General features: G+C 41.1%; 2 protein-coding genes across 2 annotated transcripts in view; one reads left to right on the forward strand and one right to left on the reverse strand.

Moving 5' to 3' along the window:
* Nucleotides 1-1,871, forward strand: part of DNAJC10 (DnaJ heat shock protein family (Hsp40) member C10) — a 33,394-nt gene extending 31,523 nt beyond the window's left edge. Inside the window, exon 23 of the mRNA XM_045032138.1 lies at nucleotides 755-1,871. Coding sequence (XP_044888073.1) covers nucleotides 755-766 — 12 coding nt within the window. The 3' untranslated portion in view covers nucleotides 767-1,871. The remainder of the gene's footprint in view (nucleotides 1-754) is intronic.
* The window catches only part of LOC123378729 (calcium/calmodulin-dependent 3',5'-cyclic nucleotide phosphodiesterase 1A-like), a 359,073-nt gene that overhangs the window by 320,973 nt on the left and 19,362 nt on the right, over nucleotides 1-18,738 (reverse strand). The gene's annotated exons all lie outside the window — the stretch shown is intronic.

Below are 18,738 nucleotides of genomic sequence, written 5' to 3' on the forward strand. Positions count from 1 at the left end.
GAAGAACTAGAGTTAGCAGACCCTGGGTTTGTTAACCTAGGGCTTGAGCATCTACATTTATCTGTAACCTTAGATTAGAAATTGTTGAATCCTGGGTCCCAGCCTGGGGCTCCAGTATCTACATGACATTTTGTGGGCCTGAGTCCAACTACTCATAACCCAGACTTCTTAGCACTCTCCCAAAATGTGGCCTCTCTAGCCCTTTGCTAGTGGTGCATTGAGGGAAAACTTGACTGTCCAGAGGACAAGGACAAAAAGTCAGCCCATGGTATTCTGGGATGTTTTTGGCAGGCTCCCAAAGCACAAGTCCAGTGGGGCTGCATCTACACTGCAAAGCAATAGGGCTTGAACACTGGATTCCAGCTTGACTCAGGATCAGACCCTCCACCCCCATAGGGTCCTGGGAGCATAAGTCAATGTGATTTGTTTGTAGGTGGAAAGTGGGGGTGGGGGATTAGGCTTGAGCCTGAGTTTGAATCCTGGGCTTACACTGGAGGGCAGACTTACCTTGAGCCTGGCAGGCAAGGGGACATAGGTACAGAGGTATATTAGCCCAGGACTAGTATTTCTGTGTTCCAGCAGGAAGGAGATAGTAAATTATTAAATGTCAAAATTTGAGTTTGCTAAGTGTTTGTCCAGCCAAGTTACGGTGTTAAAGAACTAGTGCAAGAAAATATAAAATTACTGGTGTGAAGAAAAAAAATGGAGTATCAGTGCTTTTGGATTGTAATTTTGTTAATTTTATTACCACCAGGATGAACTCTGATGTTGAAGACGATCAATTTCAGAGTATACCGAAGCTGTGACAAATAGAAGGCACCGTGATGAAAATATAAGTTAGACTAATTTCATGATAAGAAAAACTGAAATGAACCTTAGTTTGAATTCAGGGGCACCTAGGCTTGTCCAAATGAATTCTGTAAAACTTTTGGGAGGGAGTTGCTCTATTTGTGGTGGAGGGATTCCAAGAATTTGGGAATAGGCTGTGCCTGCCCCACTTGCTGATTAGGAGACACAAACTTCAAGGGCTTAGACAATAGGGAAATGTGCATTCAACCTGTGGACAAGTGTGCAATCAAGCCAGCCAAACTTGCATTTTCACACAGCACAGTGCACTATCCCTTCCTGAACACTGAGCAATCATCTGACGTCAATGTGAAGGGAAAATAATCTTATGACGGAAGTTTAGTTTTGGATTTTTAATTTTGTAGTAATTCACCAAGCAACCAGTAGTTGGATAGGTTTATAGAATCAACAGATCACCTTCCTTGTAGAATATTGTTATATTTTACCAACTGAGGTGACAAAAGTTTTGAAGAGCTGGGTCTTTTTTTTTTAAAATTCATCTCACCATATTAGGATTTCAAAACTCAATGTTTAACAGAAATACAAATGTGTTATACCACTGAAGTATCCTGTACAGAATTCTCAGCTTGTTTCATAGTAAAGTTTTCCAGTTTATCTTTAACTCAGATGAATACGTGGGGGACATCTTTTAACTTGTTTTGGTATAACCACTGTCAAACCGTATGCTCCCAGCCACCCTTGAAAATCATCATGAAATATGGACCTGGTCCACCGTGCATATTTCCCCTTTTTGTACAAGTGCCTTCTGAATTTTGACTATTTCATAATGGACATTTAACATTGTTCATGTAGACACTGAGGTCATTCTTTGAGGTTATGGTTTTTAAAAAATTGTGTATGCAACAAAGGATCCTATATGCACCATTTGCACTTAGCAACGTTTAAATCGTTTTACATTTTTGTTTTATTGGAGTCCACAAAAACTGTCTACTGTGAGTCAGACTTCTTTGAAAGATCATTGTATTTTTTAAATGATTTACTCCTTAATAAAATATAGATGAGCTTTTCTCCCCGTTTCCACCCACCCAGCTTTGGCACAATTGAACCTACTGTAGTTACCATAATGATGAGTAAATCAGAAATTCCTAGAGGTCCTGTCCTCACTGAGTAATTTATATTATAAATTAGGGTGTGAGACACAAAAACAAAAAGTGACTCTAGCCAATCTGAGGCACCCAAACTCAAATACTTTTACCCCATGTTTACAGTTATGTATATTGTTTGCAGGATATTTAATATATATTACCAGCCAGACATCCCCCCCCCCCCCCAAAAAAATAAAAAAGGGTAATACATCTACTTCTTTTCTCAAGGAGACTCAGGAAAGTGTTAAACTTTATGTGACTTTAAAACAATCAGACTCTTTTGTCTTGGTCAGTGCCTGTTTAACTGCAACCTCATTTCTCACGTTACATCACTTTCTACCTTTCCTCCAGGGAATGATGTCAGTTATACATTCTTGGATAATACTTTTGGAAATTCATTCTAGCAGAAATACAAACACTAACAGAGGTGTTTTGACAGTCTTCCTTGACTTGCAATTAATCATTATAAAAATTCTAAGACAATAAGTATGAAGAATTCACAGCATTCTCCTTGATTAAAATAATAGGAGCATAAGAACCTACTGGCTTAGTTGGACTGTAGCCCTTCTAACACTTAGGTTTTTCTTAAATGAACATACAGATTCAATAATATTCCCTCCCATGTTAGACCTTCCAAACTTGTATTGATAGTATGGAAATAGGACACTGTTGTGCCCATCAGAAGTGTCCAGTTCACAGAATACCAGTAGTTGGCAGCCCAAGAAGTCTACAGATATGAGAACTCACCTTGTAGAACAGAAGAAATACAAAATGGGCTATAAGGAGGGAATTTTGTCCAAGTAAAGTTTAAAAAAAAAAGGGGTTTAAGATTTAATTTGATGTGAAGGAGCTTGTGTAGAAGTCTGTAGTCTGGAAAGATTCTTGCCATGTTCCACAGCTCTGAAATAGCATAATTTCAAGACATGAAATGAAAAAAAATTATTGGATGAACTGAATTGAAAAAAAGATTAATGGATAAACTGTATTTTAAATTTTTAGAGATTTGGTATTGAACTTTTTTCTTCCAGCCTCCAATACATAAGGAGATGTATGGTTAGAAAAATTACTATAGGATGCTGTATGTTTTCAAAGACGTGCAAGATTTTATTTGCCAACTGCTTTGTCTGCCAATTCTTACTGTCACAAAGCCTAGACTTAATTTCTAGCTGTGCAAAACACTCATCTTACATTATTTTACTTGCTTTTTTAAGGTACATTTACTTTGTTGCTAATATCACAGGTATGATTTTATGCTAGTAATCTGTAATTTACTCAATAGTTTAAATGCACTGTCCTGGACACCTGCAATAGCAAGATCACTAAATAGAAGATCCTGATTCTGCAAGCTGTAGGATACATTGCACGATATTGGCCCTCAAAGTAGCATCAGGGAAGTGTCAGTACCAGTCGCTCTGCTGTCAGAGTGGAAATAAATGGAGATGCTGAAGAACTCCTCTAAAACAATGGAAACATGGGAAAAAATTCCATAAAGAATTAAACTGACAATTTGAAATACCACATGGTCTCCAATACAGAAAAAGCAGGCATTTCAAAATAAACTGCATGTAACTGCTGTTTTGATATTTTAAAGTAGTGTTTACATGAAAAAATTTCTTCCAAATAACATACCTAATAGCCTGTTTGTAGATGCAATAAACTAACTGGAAGATGAATCATGATTCATATATAAACTGGATGCTCTGATTTAAGAAGTGATGTTCAATGGTTCCTTATTTCCTCTCCACTGAAGAGGCAGATACAATAAAGCTTGAATCTTACCCATCCCCACCAGCAACATTATTCCAGCAACACCATAGCATTCTCCCTTCTCTGTGGAAATGTTAGGACACCCAGCCCTGATGATTCTTTCAACTGTTTCCTCTCCCACTCTCAATCCACCACTCATGCTCCACAGGATGGAGAAATACCTGGGGTGCAAAGGATTTCTTTGGCTGGAGTCCATGGAATGTCTCACAGTCAAGCCAGAGCACAATGTGAGCACTCTCCAGGGCTTCAGCTGCTGAAGACACTCAGGGTTTTAAGTCAACAATGTCAAGCCAGCCAAATTTCTCACATTACACACAGCAAACTAATACAGCTGGGCTTCTTCCCTCCCCGCCCCACATGGAAATAGATGTGCATGAAACAAAGGTTAGTGCAAGGGTGAGACACATATAAGAATTGCATGAGTTGTCCTGAGGTTTTGAAATGGGCCTTTGGCTCTTTGAATTATGTTTGCTTTAATCCGGACAGGGGTTTACCACAGTTAGGGCCACAGAGCTAGTTAGCTGCAGAAAAGTAAACTGTCATCTCTGACCAATCTAACAAACTTGTCAGCCATGTTTTGCTACTTGAATCTTTATTGCTGATCTGATGTATAAAGCAAGAAGGAACACAGGCTGATTCAGGCATGAGTTGACTTAGTAGCACATCTGGTTGAAAGACTTGGTTTTGACTGTTAAGCAGAATAATAATATGGATATCCAAACTGTAACCTTACGTTTGTTTTCTAACATAAGCACATTTCAAGTTCGATTAATTTTGGAAGCACTGTATTTTTCAGTAGTTGTAAAATCAACCATAATTTATAATAAAATCTAAAACATCTTTATGTTTCAGAGTTTGAAGATGGGGGAGGGGAGATTAATTTTCTGCTCAAATCGTTTGAAAAAAGAAAAACGAAAAACCCAACATATTTTGCCTCGTACGTCAGAAACTTGTCAAGTCCCAATAGTCTCAGCCTTATGCCCGCTAGCAATACATTGTCATCTATGTTGGAATCCATTATTACTAAATTTGTTTCTTTCTAAAGCATGAAGTGCTTGAACTGAACAAGTGATGCTAAGATTGAAGTCCAGATGTACAAAGGTATTAGGTGTTTTTCAAGGGGAATTAGGCATCTACACTGGTTAGGTACTTTTATGAATCCCACCACACATTTATCTGTCTTTAGGCACCTAAATGCCTTTGTAAATCTGGCCCATTATACCATTCACTTCCCTTTTAAATTCTCTTCCCCACTCCCTACTTACTCACAAAGAGGAGTTTATACATCAATTTTATTTACAGATTCTTTACTTGAATACCTTCATATCTGAGTCAAGTCCATTACATCTCCAACTCCCAGATGCCAAGTCTTTTAAGTATACATATAGATCATCAGTAAGTCTTCATAATTAAAATGATACATAAATATTCATTGCTGAAACAAATAGGTCTTAAAATGTTACCAGAAAAGCATCTGAAACAAAGTAAAAGCTTGTTCATTAATATCACGAAATTGAACATTTGGCAGCCTGAACATGCTGATAGGATAGCATGCAAAGTTACTTCTTTTCCTTGAATAATTTGACACAAGAAGTATTTTAACTTGAACATGGAAAAGTGATGAGAAAACATTTTTCAAAACATTTTCCCTGGGGGGGGGGCACTGTACTGAAGATTATAGGTACTCAGTATTGCAATACTTTTCTATGGACAATAGATGCATTTGAAGTACTACTATTAAAGCTAAATCACCAGTAGTGATATTGTTGGCTGGAAGATTTCAAAAGAATGTGGAGGAAGAAAATGAAATATCCAGCTGAGAATGTGTTAATTATAGTATTCTGGGTTGCATATACTATAATAAAGGTGCCCCAACCATTATCATTACATCTGGTTTAACTCATCATTAATAAGAGAAAGTATTATATAGGTGCAGTGTGGGTGAGATAAAGTTGATTACCTTACTTTTGTATTTTCTGATTCTACTGTTTACATTTACATACTGAATCAGATTGTGATCCCACTGAAGTAAGTGGGCCAGGACTTGGTTCAGATCATATATATAAGATGTGGCCATATATGTGCATAATGGTTCTTGCCATGTGTATGCCCGACTTTACTAATGGTTGTGTATGAAGAAAATATTTGATAGTGCAGGAGCCCAAACTTGTTAAAACTAAAGAAGAACGTGCCCCTAGCTGGGTAATTGTTGCTGAATGAGTTTAGAGCAGCTGTAGTGAAAATACAGGAATAAGCACAATCCCTACTAATAGAACTTACAGATAAATACAGTTCTTTCCCTCTGTGCTAGTGCAAATGCTCTTGAACACCAAATATTTTGGGCAGATGTTAGATTCAGTTTTGCCTCTGAAACCAGTAATCTGAAGTTTTTTTTCCAGTAAAAACAAGACAGTGCCAACAAGGTCATTGAACTTGCAGAACAAGTTTGCTCTAATGGAAAAAAATATTACTTGGAAGCGTGATAGATATTTTTGTTCTTTGATAAAATGGAGTAAGGGGCTATGCATGTGAATATAAATACAACCCCAATCAAGTTCTCTCTCTGTTCTAATCCAGTCCCCAACACCATATCATCTGAGTGCACGGGAAAAGGTTCCCCACCACCACCATTGTGCTGGATGGGAAAGTGTGGGATTACTTTAAGGTAGAGACATCCAAACTTTGCCCCACTGAGGGTTAGTGATCGGTTGATCCATAGAAGAGATCATCATATGCTGGGACCTGCTTTATCAGCAGACTGTGGGCCAGACTCTCCCTATATCACAGCAACTGTGAACTGCTCTACTGGTGCAAGGCTAATGCCAGATTAGCACGCCATAGGAGGATCACCCAAATAAAAGACTATCTTTGGGTGGCATATATCTCTTTAGCTGGCATAGGGGGTCCAAGTTGTCCTTATGCCTTGGAGACTGCCAACTGCTTTGGGCAGTTGGCACAAATTAGAGCAGTCCTCAAATTGTCCTAACACACCAATGAACTGGGCCAGTGCAGGGCAGCCCCAAGACTGGGGAAGTACAGAAGTGGCTTTTACACCATCTCAACACTTCTGGACTCTCACAGAGTGCTCCTCAGCCAGAGGCAAGGATCGGCATCTATACCTCTGCCTGAAATACCACATGGGTGACTGTCAGTGATACTGTAAATCTCTGTGGATATTTGACCGCACCCAGTTTACAAAGAAAACTGGAGATGTAGCTAATGGAAGAGTGTGAATGAATTTAAGTTAATTAAAATGTGTCTCATCAACACTAGGCTCACAAACAATCTTATTGACTCTTTCTGGCAGGGTAGTCTTATGCCTTGCTGCTAAAATTTATTTTGTTTTTTAAATGGGTTTTCCTTTTGTGTCTCTGACAAGGGAAAACCCTGAGATAAAGTCCTGACAGAACGAAAGGAAGTATGCAGTCTCTGGAGGAAAAAAGAATGGAACTCTTAGCACATTCACTGACACCTTCATAAGCCAAATTCTCATTTGCTGTTGATTTAAAACTGGAATAAAAACTCTGGATGCTTCAATGGACAGCAGTAAACAGAACAGATGGAGTGCCTTGTTTCCCCAATCTTTTTGAATGTGGAGAGTGTCTTAAAAAAAAACACACACACACACACACACACCTGACAAAGAGACTGGGACAAAACTAGATGCATCAGAAGCCACTAAGTCCCTGTATAGGATAGGAAAGTAACCCATTTGTAGACAGTGCATATTGCTAACCTGATCTCTCTCCTATCAGGGTGGAAAACACTTTGGCTGTTGGTGTAGTCAGTGCCAAATTATTTTCAAGACCCATTTTAGAACTCAGTCGAGACATCTGGTGTTTTGATCAGATGTGGAACGTCTTTAAAAACACTCCAAGTGAATTGCCTTCACAGTGTAAACACAGCTTGATATTATCCCAAAGTACCACAATTGCCCTCAGGTGTCTCAATGCTGTGGAATCAGCTCCTTTTGCCAAAACTCTGATGCTGACACCACTTTGACCATTTTCACTTTAAAATGCCTTGGCTTGCTGCACGTTCTGTTGCTAGCTATGGAGGCATTGAAACCACAGAATAAAAGCCTGTCATGTGGCGGTTATAAAATATGAATTGACTTGTTTATTTTTAAGGCATCAGTCCCAATGCTGCCATTCTTGAGGAGGTAAAACTGTCATTGCCTCAAGAGAAGCATGGGACAGTCGACCCCCTCTACTGGAGGGAGGATGGGCACTACCTGTTTTCATGACTCACTAGAACTACATTATACAAGCAGCCAGATAAAAATCAATCACAGGTAGTGGGGGGGAGTCCCCCAAATCCTCAACAAAATAAACTCCTTTGGCCAACAGCCTTCAGCAATCAAGTTGAAACTAAAAATGGGGAGAGAGTTCCAAGGCCCTGATAATGCTCTGCTGGAATCCCCCTCTTTACAGTGAAGGAAATCAAGTGCCAGCATCACTGCAGCTGTATGTCAACAGGAGAGAGGGGATCTTGCAAGTAGGTAGCTGCCAAGCTAGTTAGGGCTTTATGAATCACACACCAAGAGACAAACTGGCAGCCAGTGCAGATCCCTTACTGATACTATATTTTCCTTCTCTGTTTTTCAGTCCCGGTGTGGAAGGTAACAGATACAGCTAGAGTACGTACTACAGTTAGAATGGCATGACAGATAAAGTGGTTGTCAGCAGGTGGCAGTAAAGATTCGGGATATGGTCCTCATGTGAGTCACTTGAAGACATGCTTACAGTCTCAGGACAAAAAGACAAAGTGTGTAACCTTTTGTTGTTAAGTAATAATAAAATAGTTTTCTCCTGCCTTCACACTCAAATGTGCCTTTAGAGCCAAGGAGTAGTCGCATGTCTACACAGTACTTCTAATCCTCAGTCCATTTACTGAATGCAAATGACATTGGTTTCTGATAGTTTATTCTCAGCTACTTCTCATACTGTTCTGAGATGAGCTGAAATCTACACTGTTGTAGTTTGAAGATAATGAAAATTCATGAGTACTGACTCAAATCTCAAGCTACCTAAATAATCAACTTGAGTTTATAAAAGAGGAGAAGAACACACCATGTGATCACCCAGTTTTCTATAAACCCCTAACAAGTACTCCCAGGATCAATTTGAGAACATCCAATAAAAGCTAAGTGAAATAATAATATTTCTCCATTGCCCATTTGAGTTCATCCTTCCACCCTTGCCACTCCCATGCCCCCAGCAAAAAAAAAAAATGCAATTCTCTAAATCCCTTTACATATGGACATGAATCAACAAAAGCATTAACCACAACAAAGTGAGAGAAACTAAGTTCTTATGGGGCCTGGATCTCCAAATTGTTACATGAACAGTCCTAGCTGAGTCACTGAGACTGCTTCTGGGAGTAAGAATTTGCAGGATGAGTCCCACTGGAAAGGCAAAAGGTAGGAATTTTTACAATTAGTACCCTCACTTCCTGCCTCTTTGCCTTCATTATGGGCCTCATCCTACAAGGTGCTGTGCACCTTTGATTCCCAATGCCATCAAGAGATGTTGAGAGTGCTCAGATCATCATAGAATTGGGCCTACATGTAAAGTGATGGCTTCTAAACGTGATTCAGAAGAGCGATAAGGTGGGTGATACCTTTTATTGGACCAACTTCTGTTGGTGAAACACACAAACCACCTTGTCTTTCTAATATCCTGGGACCAGCACGGCTACTACTACACTGCCTACAACACCAGAAGAGAGATGGCTGTCAGAAGCCAAAAAGCTAGTCTTAATGGACTACTTAATTTCACTGCACTAAACTGCCATTTTCACAACAGTCACTTAGCATATTACTTTATTGTTAAAGTCACAGAACCGCCAACAGAAAGCTATTTTTTCCCTCACAAGGAATGTTCCTGATTTTTCTGCTTTAGTTATGCCCTTGATTTGTTCTCCCAATATTTTTGTTAATTGTAAAGTTGCTCAGACTTCTCCTTCTCCCAGCTTTTTAATTGTTATGATTATTAATAATTTAGGGCTATATTCTGTTTTGGACGTCTCAAATAACTTTCTGTAGTCATTCAAGGGAGAATCTGGCCCTTTGTTTTATGGAAATTTTCTCTTGGTAGTACAAATTCTATAAATTGAATTATTTAAAACAAGTAAGCAATTAGATAAAATAATTTTAAGGTGCAGTTTAATGCTAACCTACAGTTCCAGCAGTAAGATTCTATTTGATTGAAACATTAGGATTTGTACAAAGGTCACACAAATGCTACTTCATGAATAAACAAAGTGGTGCTCTGAAATTAATAGCACCTAATAACTTAGAATCTTCCTTTCTGGGTTTCCTACAATATAATGAACTCCTAGCATGGCACCAAGTCAAACAGTTTGTTTATATATATATATATATATATAAATAAAAGCAGACATCCCATTACATTAGAACTGGTTCAGTTTGGACAAAGTAAAAACTGCCCCTAAAGCTTAAATCAACCCCTCCGCCCCCTTTTTTATGTCTGATAAGTTTAGTTATTCATGTGACCCGGCTCTTCTGGTTTCACATGCGAATAGAGCCTATTTATGCATAATGTCCAGCTCAATTCTCAGATCAAAGAGACAGTGAAAAAGCCTGTGAGTTTTAGGGGGGTTATCTGAATTGAACCTCTGACCACCACTCTCCAGTGAAATTTAGAGACTATATTAATACTTAGCAAAAGACCATTCAGAGGTTGCATTATTTAATATTTGTCACCTAGTGGTCCCAACCCAGATTAGGGCCCCACTGTGCCAGACTTTGTACATACAATGTAAAGAATTATCCTTTTCCAAAAGAGTACCATCTCAGGCCCCAATCCTGAAAGATCTTGTGTGCAGGTGGACTGTTGTGCCCGTGTGGAGACCTATTGACTTTGCTGCATTTACACAGAGCCCCAATCTGCTCCCACCACAAGAAACTGCAGGTTCAGCCGTTTTAATAGATAAGACTGATGAAAGGTTGGAGAAAGGGATGCTAAGATTTTTAAAGTTTTCTTTGTGTTGAAAAAATTCTACTAACTTGATATACTGAGGAATAGTGTTGGATTTGGTAATCCCTATCAACATGCAAGAAGAGACAGTATCTGTCATTTCAAATTAAAGGAAAATACAATTTCTTAGTAGCATCATTTATAGAATAACAACATCACAAAATGTTCCATGGCTGATTACAGTCTGTACATGCAAACGGTGAGTGTATTGGATATAAATAAACTACAGTGTGGTTTGCAATGTGCCCTACAGAGAGATTTAGGGTACAGGTAAGAAGTGATACAATGGCCATCTTTCAGAGTGAACAAGTTACTTCTGATTGTCTAATACATCTATCAAATCCTGTTTTCCCCCCATACCAGAAGACAGAAAGAAATTCTGAGATTCAATTTGGAAAGAGTAAGGGCATTAAATACAGAGAGATACGGAGAGTGTTTCAGATTTTGGGAGCAACATGGGAGAAGCATAGATCCATCATCCACTAGTTGACTACAAAGAAAAAAGAAAGGAAGGAGGGAAAGCGAAGACAGACAAGGTGGATTTTGGTCTAGACTTTGAAATTCTAGGCAAAGAATTGATGCTCTGGTTTTGGATACCAGTGAAGAGTTGAGAGTTCTGGTTCTCCATACTTAGGAAGACCATAAAGAAAGAAGTTATGGTAGTTGGCACAAGAGCAGACATGAAAGCACAAATATCTTCTGATATGTTAACAGAGATGCCTAAAATGATGGATTTAGGGTTAAATATTTTCAGCATGTTTACATACCATATCTCTCCCAAATACTTCAAAGGCATCTATGACCTTAGCATATAAGGGTAGATAACAGCGCTAAATGCTTGGTTCCATGTTTTTATAAGTAAATGCTTTAAAGTATCTGCTTAGTAGGTTTCCTTGCCAGTGCATCTGCATCCTGTTGTGAGGGGGAAGTGTTCCAGCATCCTGATACGGAATGGATGTAAGGAATGTTGGGGGAAAGCTTAATAAAATAAGAGAAACTTGCTTCCACAGTTCTGTTATTTTCTGCTAGGTGTCTGTGTGGTAGTGGTTTAATTAAATGACCTCAGAAATACCACGGAGTCCCATTTTATCTTCTATCTCTATGTAAATAGCTGAAATTCCATAGAATGGTCACATCAAAAAAGCAATAGGCCACTTCTTTTCTGGATAAACAATGAAAACTGTAGATCTTCAAAGACTGCGTAACAACAAACTCCTTCTGTAGCATGTTATGTCTCATCATCATTAAGAGTGACTCATAAGAAAGCTTGATTGATCACTGTTGCCCTCGAGCTGTCCGAATATTATCTCGGTGTGTCTTTTAGGATAAAGCATGGGGAGGAGTGTGTGTGATTTTTACATATTTAAGGTAATCAGTATCACTTAAGTCATATGATAGGAATGCTGTTCATGCTGCTTTAAAAGATCTGTCAGATTTTACCATTATTTATCCTGTTCTTCTGTCCTTTGACATTCAAATGTAACTTCAGTCACTTCAGGAAGAAACTTGGCATATAAACTTGACAACAAGTGATTCTCAAATTTAGTTTGATTTATTCTTTTATGCCAGCATTTGGTGCTCGCTGCCTGTAAAGGACACACTGAAATGTCTACGCTGCAGAATTAAAATCAGTTTGATAGATTATAGTAATAGGAGACCACAGAGAATGCAATTTTTATGGTTTCAGACATTTATGGAGTTCCCAAAACTTGAAAAATAGTTTTGCAGAGGATTAGTCCAGAATATATAATCGTACCTTTGTATAAAAAGAATAAAAAAATCTGAAATCGTAAAAACATCTTTGCTATTCAGATTTTTAAAAGGGGGGAAGCTGGACATGTGCATTAACTCCTTTTTCAGAAGAGGTTGAGTATTCACACTTCCTTTAAATACACAGTACAGTATGCCAACAACACAGCCTAGGTTTTGAATAATACAATTGGCACAATGGAATGCTACAGCTCCAGAGGAGCCTGCTCATTGTGTCAGTTGTCTGCAGGTTAAGAGTCCCTCCTAGAGGGCATAGATGGTAGTTATGGTCTGGCAAGTCAGCGAGCCACAGATTAAGGACCACTGAGATCACAGCAGCTCCAAAGCAGTGACCACAACCTGAATAGAAGATTCTAGTGGGACTGTTGCAGATCAAGCAGCCAACATTGCTTTCACAGACTCTTACATATGATCCCAGTGATTTCTGGGGGGGACTAAAAATAAATAAAAAGGGGAAGTTAAATGCATGACGTTTGTGAAAACTTTAAATATTCCTTTCACCTCAACTCTCCATCCCCTAGTCAAGAAAATGTGGGCAAAATTCACATGCCTTGATGTAGAAGACAGGCAAAATGAGAAGTTCTCTCTCCTCTCTTCCCCCCACCACCACCTCAAACCTGTCCAGAAACAGAGAGTGAAATTATGGTCCCGTTGAAGACAATGGGAGATTTAACTTCAGTAGGGCCAGCATTTTACTTAGAACATCAAATTCTGTTGCAAATGCGTGCAACTCCATTGCTGTCAGTGGATTTTCACGCATTTACACCAGCAAAGGGTGTAGTGTGTGGGGAACCACTGTGCTTGGCCATAGACTCATTACAACAGCCATTCAGTACAGGGAGGTTACAGTCAGAAAGCCTGTGCAGCTTGTGGACCCACTGGCTATACCTTCACCATAACACTGATTCACTCATAATCCCTTATCCTTAACACCACTGTGGAGAGAAACATGCCATAGTTTCACTCAAGAGCATGCAGAAGGTTGCAGAGTCTCTCTGAGTGGCCTCTCTACTCCTTCACCTTTTCATGCTGCAGAGGTGCTGCCAGGCTTTGGCCTGCCCAAAGCTATGAAGAGGGCTTGAGGATTTAACCCTTTGTTCTCAATTGATACTGTCCCATTTAGCTTCAGGCACAACAGGGTGAGTTCACAACAATATAAAAGCACTAGGGAATGCCCATTCACATGGATCCCTTGATTGTCTGAACATTTCTAGCTGTATCTCTGCAGTGAAATGCCACCCGTACCTCCCAAATGTCCATTTGCAGGGATTATAGGGTGATTTATTCATATTTTGGAAATGAGGTTTATGACCCTGTAGTCCAGCATTTCTCAAATGCAGCCACTGTGGCCACCAGGGGCTTTGCTTGCGGCCAAAGGCTTCTGGGAAGTGACTGGGGGGGAATGGGAGGGGAGGGAGGCATCGTCCCCTCCCCCAGAGCCACCAGCAGGGGTTGCGCCCTGATCCCCTCTGGAGCCAGAAACACTGGAGGAGCAGGCAGCTGGTATGAGTTCTCCACCTTCCTGGGACCAGTGGAGCTTGGGCTTCTGGCTTCAACCATGGGGCAGCAGGTGGCAGGCTCCAGCCATGGGGCGGTGGGCTCTGGTCCCCAGCCACAGGGCTTTGGCCTGCACCCGCTGGCCCCCACTGCCTCCCCTAGCCCATTGCCCCTGACCCCACTGCCTCCTCTAGCCTCCCATCCATCGCCCTGGCCCCCACGGTCTCACTACTCACCGCCCCATCCAGGGCTTACTTTGTCCCCCAGATTGCTGAGGCTTTGTAAATCTGCTGTGAAAAGTGATGTTTATATGTTTGTTAATATCACTTTCCACTGCCTCCCAGCTAGCTAGCAAGTCTGCTGCTGGGAAAAATATTAACATACAAACAAATACCAGTTTCCAGTATTCCTTATATTCCTTCAAGTATTTTATATTAAAATATAATATTTTATATATATTTCCTTCAAGTAAAATACTTGAAGGAATACTGGAAACAGCTATACAATGCAGGCCATGGCTGAAGCAGCACAAAGTGACATTGCTTGCCTTATGCTATAATAATTAAGCTGCACTGGGCTTTTTTAGGCAAGCAATTTTCTCGTATAAATTAGTCAAAAATTTTAGTTATATACCTGATGGCCCAGTGGATCTCTAGAAAGCCTTTGATATACATACATACACACACACACACACACAGAGCTGAGACTAGTATCAGAGGGGTAGTCATGTTAGTCTGGATCTGTAAAAGCACCTTATAGACTAACAGACATTTTGGAGCATGAGCTTTCGTGGGTGAATACCCACACTTCGTCAGATGCATCCGACAAAGTGGGTATTCACCCACGAAAGCTCATGCTCCAAAGCTGAGACTGTACCTAGAATACTGGAATACTGCATGTACTTGTGGGTGTATCAACAGTAGCTGGAGGGTCTGACTGATCAGGAAAGAGTAAAATAACCCAATGCATGTAATCTGGGCTAACAGTGTTTAAAGGAGAACATCTACAATCTGAAGATATAAACACCAAGGAGGTTGAGGAATAAGCTGCTTAACACAGAATGGGCTTATATTTGACCCAAATATTAAAACATTTAGCACCTTTTTAGGGCATTACATTATACCAAAGCACTATACAAACAGATCTGTTTCCAAAGTCCATGAAATCTATTTGGGTAAAAGAAGTACATTGGGACAGGTTTTCACCCATGAATTTACAAATTTTGAAATTTTTGTTTGTTTGTTTTAAGTGAAGTGTGCCAGATTAACATCTTTAGACAGTGAATCCCACTGTAGCAGGTTTAACTTGGCGCCAGACCACAGCTCATTCATCTGGCAGAGTCCTGGGGTGCCTGAGGCCCTGGCAACCATCATCCTCCATCATCCCCTGGTGCTCTGTGCCAGATGAATGAGGAGAGACCCCTACCTCTTTACCAGGTCCAAGCAGAAAATGGGGAGGAGTGTCTCAGTCTCCTCCAACGAGGGATGAAAGTGAGCCGATACGGGCCCGTACTCCACACCGGTAAGAACCTGCACTGGCCCATACCCATACCGGCCGCGGCAGTGCTTTAATGTCCCTGCCTCTTTTGCCCCCCTGGCCAGTCATTTAAAATGGCCTGGAGCTCCGGACGCCGCTGCCCCTACCACCTCCGGAGCTCTGGGCCCTTTAAATCAACACAGGAGCCCCAGGCAACGCAGTCCAAGAGCTGGCTGGGGAAATGCGGACCCCCCAGCCCCGCTCCTTATGCCCGAGGCCCCGCCCCTTCCGGGGGCCAGAGCCACCACCCCCCTGTACCAGTAAGTGTTCTCAGTTACTTTCACCAATGTCTCTAACTGATACACCAGACCAGCATCCCCAGGCCACTTCCTACCTAACTATTCTCTCATAGTTTTAGCACATGATCACAGCCCTCTGCTTACCTCTCAGTAGAGGGTTGCTCACACAGTCTCAACAATTCAGATGTCTGTTGGGGCTTCCCAGCTCACTTTTCAGTGTCCAGCTGTTTCCCCTTGTCAGAGAGATGCAGGGGAGAAAAAGGATCAGGCCCCTTGACCTCCTGGTTGGGTCTCACTCACAGTCTAGAGACCGTAGCTCCCTCTGTTCCAGAAGCTGCAAAGTGGCTTCCTTCCTGAAGACAGCCTCTCCTTCGCTCTCCCCCGCTTGACTATCAGTGTCCTCTTTTAAGCAGGTCCTCCATTTGGAGCATGCTCTGCAGCTGCTGAGAGGTGGGGCCTTCTTGGCCCTCTGCTGCCCATCACGCCCTTAGCCTTGGTGTGAGGTCTCTAAACCCCATCACACCCTCTATAGCCACAACAAGAAGAGCAGGAGGAGTGGCACTGCAAGCTTCCTCTCACAGGCCTGGATTACAGTTTTCTTCGGCTCAAGTCCCACTCTAAATTCCAATGGTCTGCGTGACCTTTTCTGGTTTTACATTATTATCTTGCACCGCTTTCACCATAACTCCCTTCCCCACTACTTCATCTTACTTTTCTTAACAGCTGAATATATTTTGTCATGACGCTGTCATTATGTGTGTCATGCTGCCTCGTTTTCTATTTGAGGATTACATGAAAAACAATCATGGCATTAAACAATAAGGTACAACAAAAGCTGCTGGTGTTTATTCTAGCTCTTTTAGACCCTGCTCCAAAACCCACTCAAGTTAATGGGCGTCTTTCCACTGACTCCACTGGGCATTGACTTGTATCTGCTAGAGAAGCTATTTACATTCTAGAAACTAGTGCCTGCAAGTTCCCTTAATGAGAGTCTTAGGGCTTGTCTGCATGAAGAACTGGACCATAGCAAACTGGGATGTGACTCTACCCTGCAGTTAATTGATCTAGTCCTCTTTGAAACAAGACGAGCTCAAGTGCTCTAATATGAACTGTTAACTCGTATCAGCAGGGTGCACATGAACCATTAGACTGCAGCAGGCTACTGCGGTGTAGATTTACACCCCAGCTTGCTGCAGTCTAATTATTCATATAGATAAGCCCTGAGAGTAATTAACCAATTTTAGTAGTGCCTACCCTGTTGTCCAACCAGCTGATGATATTTGTTAATATAGAGATAACAAGCTTTGCTGCAGTAACCCTAAATGGGTGCCAGAAAGTGTTACTAGGATTAATCCAAGACGAATTTTGATTTGTTCCACCCCCTATGCTGCCTGATTCCCACCTGTCATTTTGGAGACAGAAGTCCGTCCATTTACACAGTATTTGCCACACACATTTACAGTAAAAACATCCAAAAATGTGCCCACGCTGAAAAGACACCCGTGTGACTTTTTAAAAGTCATGCATGCGAATATTCAGAGTGTGTATCAAAACACAACTTAGCTATGGCCACAGTTGGAGCTAAGGGCAACACTACTATTTTCAGTGCACTAGCTCGATGAGAGCTAGAATGAGTCTACACAAGCTGGGAATCACACCCCAGCTCCAAGCGTAGCCGTAACCTTAATTGAGAATATGCACAGCTGTAATTTATACCTAAATGAAATCTCTCCAACAGGCCCTGCCTGCCATTAAATTCATCTGGAGGTTGAATTAATAAAAAAAAAAACACACACAACTCTGCTTGTGAAAAAGTGCATTCGAAATCACTTAAGTGGTTTAAAAAATAAATTTGAAATGTAACTTAAAAACCTGCAATCTAATCAAATCTTCCAAAGTAAATCAAAAACGCATTCATCTGCCAACTGAGAATAAATGGGGAATTTCAGCCCCAAAGTCTGTGGGTTAGAAGTGATAAGCAATTAGAAAATAGGGCCCACATTGGAGTGTAACACCACAATCAGCCTCAACCCAACGTGTTCATTGTAAGAAGTGAAAGCCAGCAAAGGGGATAATTCCCACTTTCTGCATTATTTGCTTTCCTTCACTACAGGACAATAAGGAAATAATGGTTCTTAAACTTTTCCATAATGGATACGTCTACCTGGCCCAGTGCAGCAAACCTGTGAACCTGGGGGCAACTATGTAGACATTGTGGCTTGGGCTGGAGCTCAGGCTCCGAAGCCTTTCCAGCTTGAGGTGCAATTTAAAAGCACTGTCTACACTGCTATTGTTAGCATGGGAACATAAGCCCTGAGAGCCCAAGTCTGTCAACCCAGGCTCGGAGGCTCATTGCCACTGGCTGTGGAGATATATCCACTCAGACTCGCTCCCCTGCCATCTAACTGGGACCTCCTCCCATTTAGCAATATGGGACAGATAGACAAGAGGATCGAGACCCCCGACACCTAGTGGAGACCCCCAGGTTAAGAACCCCTGTTTTAGTAAATGCCAAGAATACATAAGTGTTACATTACATTTGATATTTTAAACTCAAGGGGGACAGGAAAGTTGTAGTAATGGGGCCAGATACTCAGCTTAAGTAAATCAGCATAGATCCATCAAAGCTAGGATGACCAGATGTCCCATTTTTAAAGGGACAGTCCCGTTTTTTGGGACTTTTTCTTATATAGGCGCCTATTACCCCTTACCCCCATCCCGTTTTTTCATAATTGCTGTCTGGTAACCCTAATCAAAGCTGATTTTCACCAGCTGAGGATCTGGCCCATGCTTTCTACAGCAACCATAGTGTTGTATTAATGTAGCTTGAGAGGGGGGAAAAAAATGGTATTTAACCTGTTTGGGCCTAGTCCTCCAGAGATATAGCAAAAAATACACTCCATATGAGATCCCCATGCACCCCTCCCTTCTCCCAGGAGCAGCAGTAATGGACAGGCAGCAGGAGGCGGAGACCAG

The sequence above is a fragment of the Mauremys mutica genome, chromosome 10 (assembly GCF_020497125.1).
Source record: "Mauremys mutica isolate MM-2020 ecotype Southern chromosome 10, ASM2049712v1, whole genome shotgun sequence".
Taxonomy (NCBI): domain Eukaryota; kingdom Metazoa; phylum Chordata; order Testudines; family Geoemydidae; genus Mauremys; species Mauremys mutica.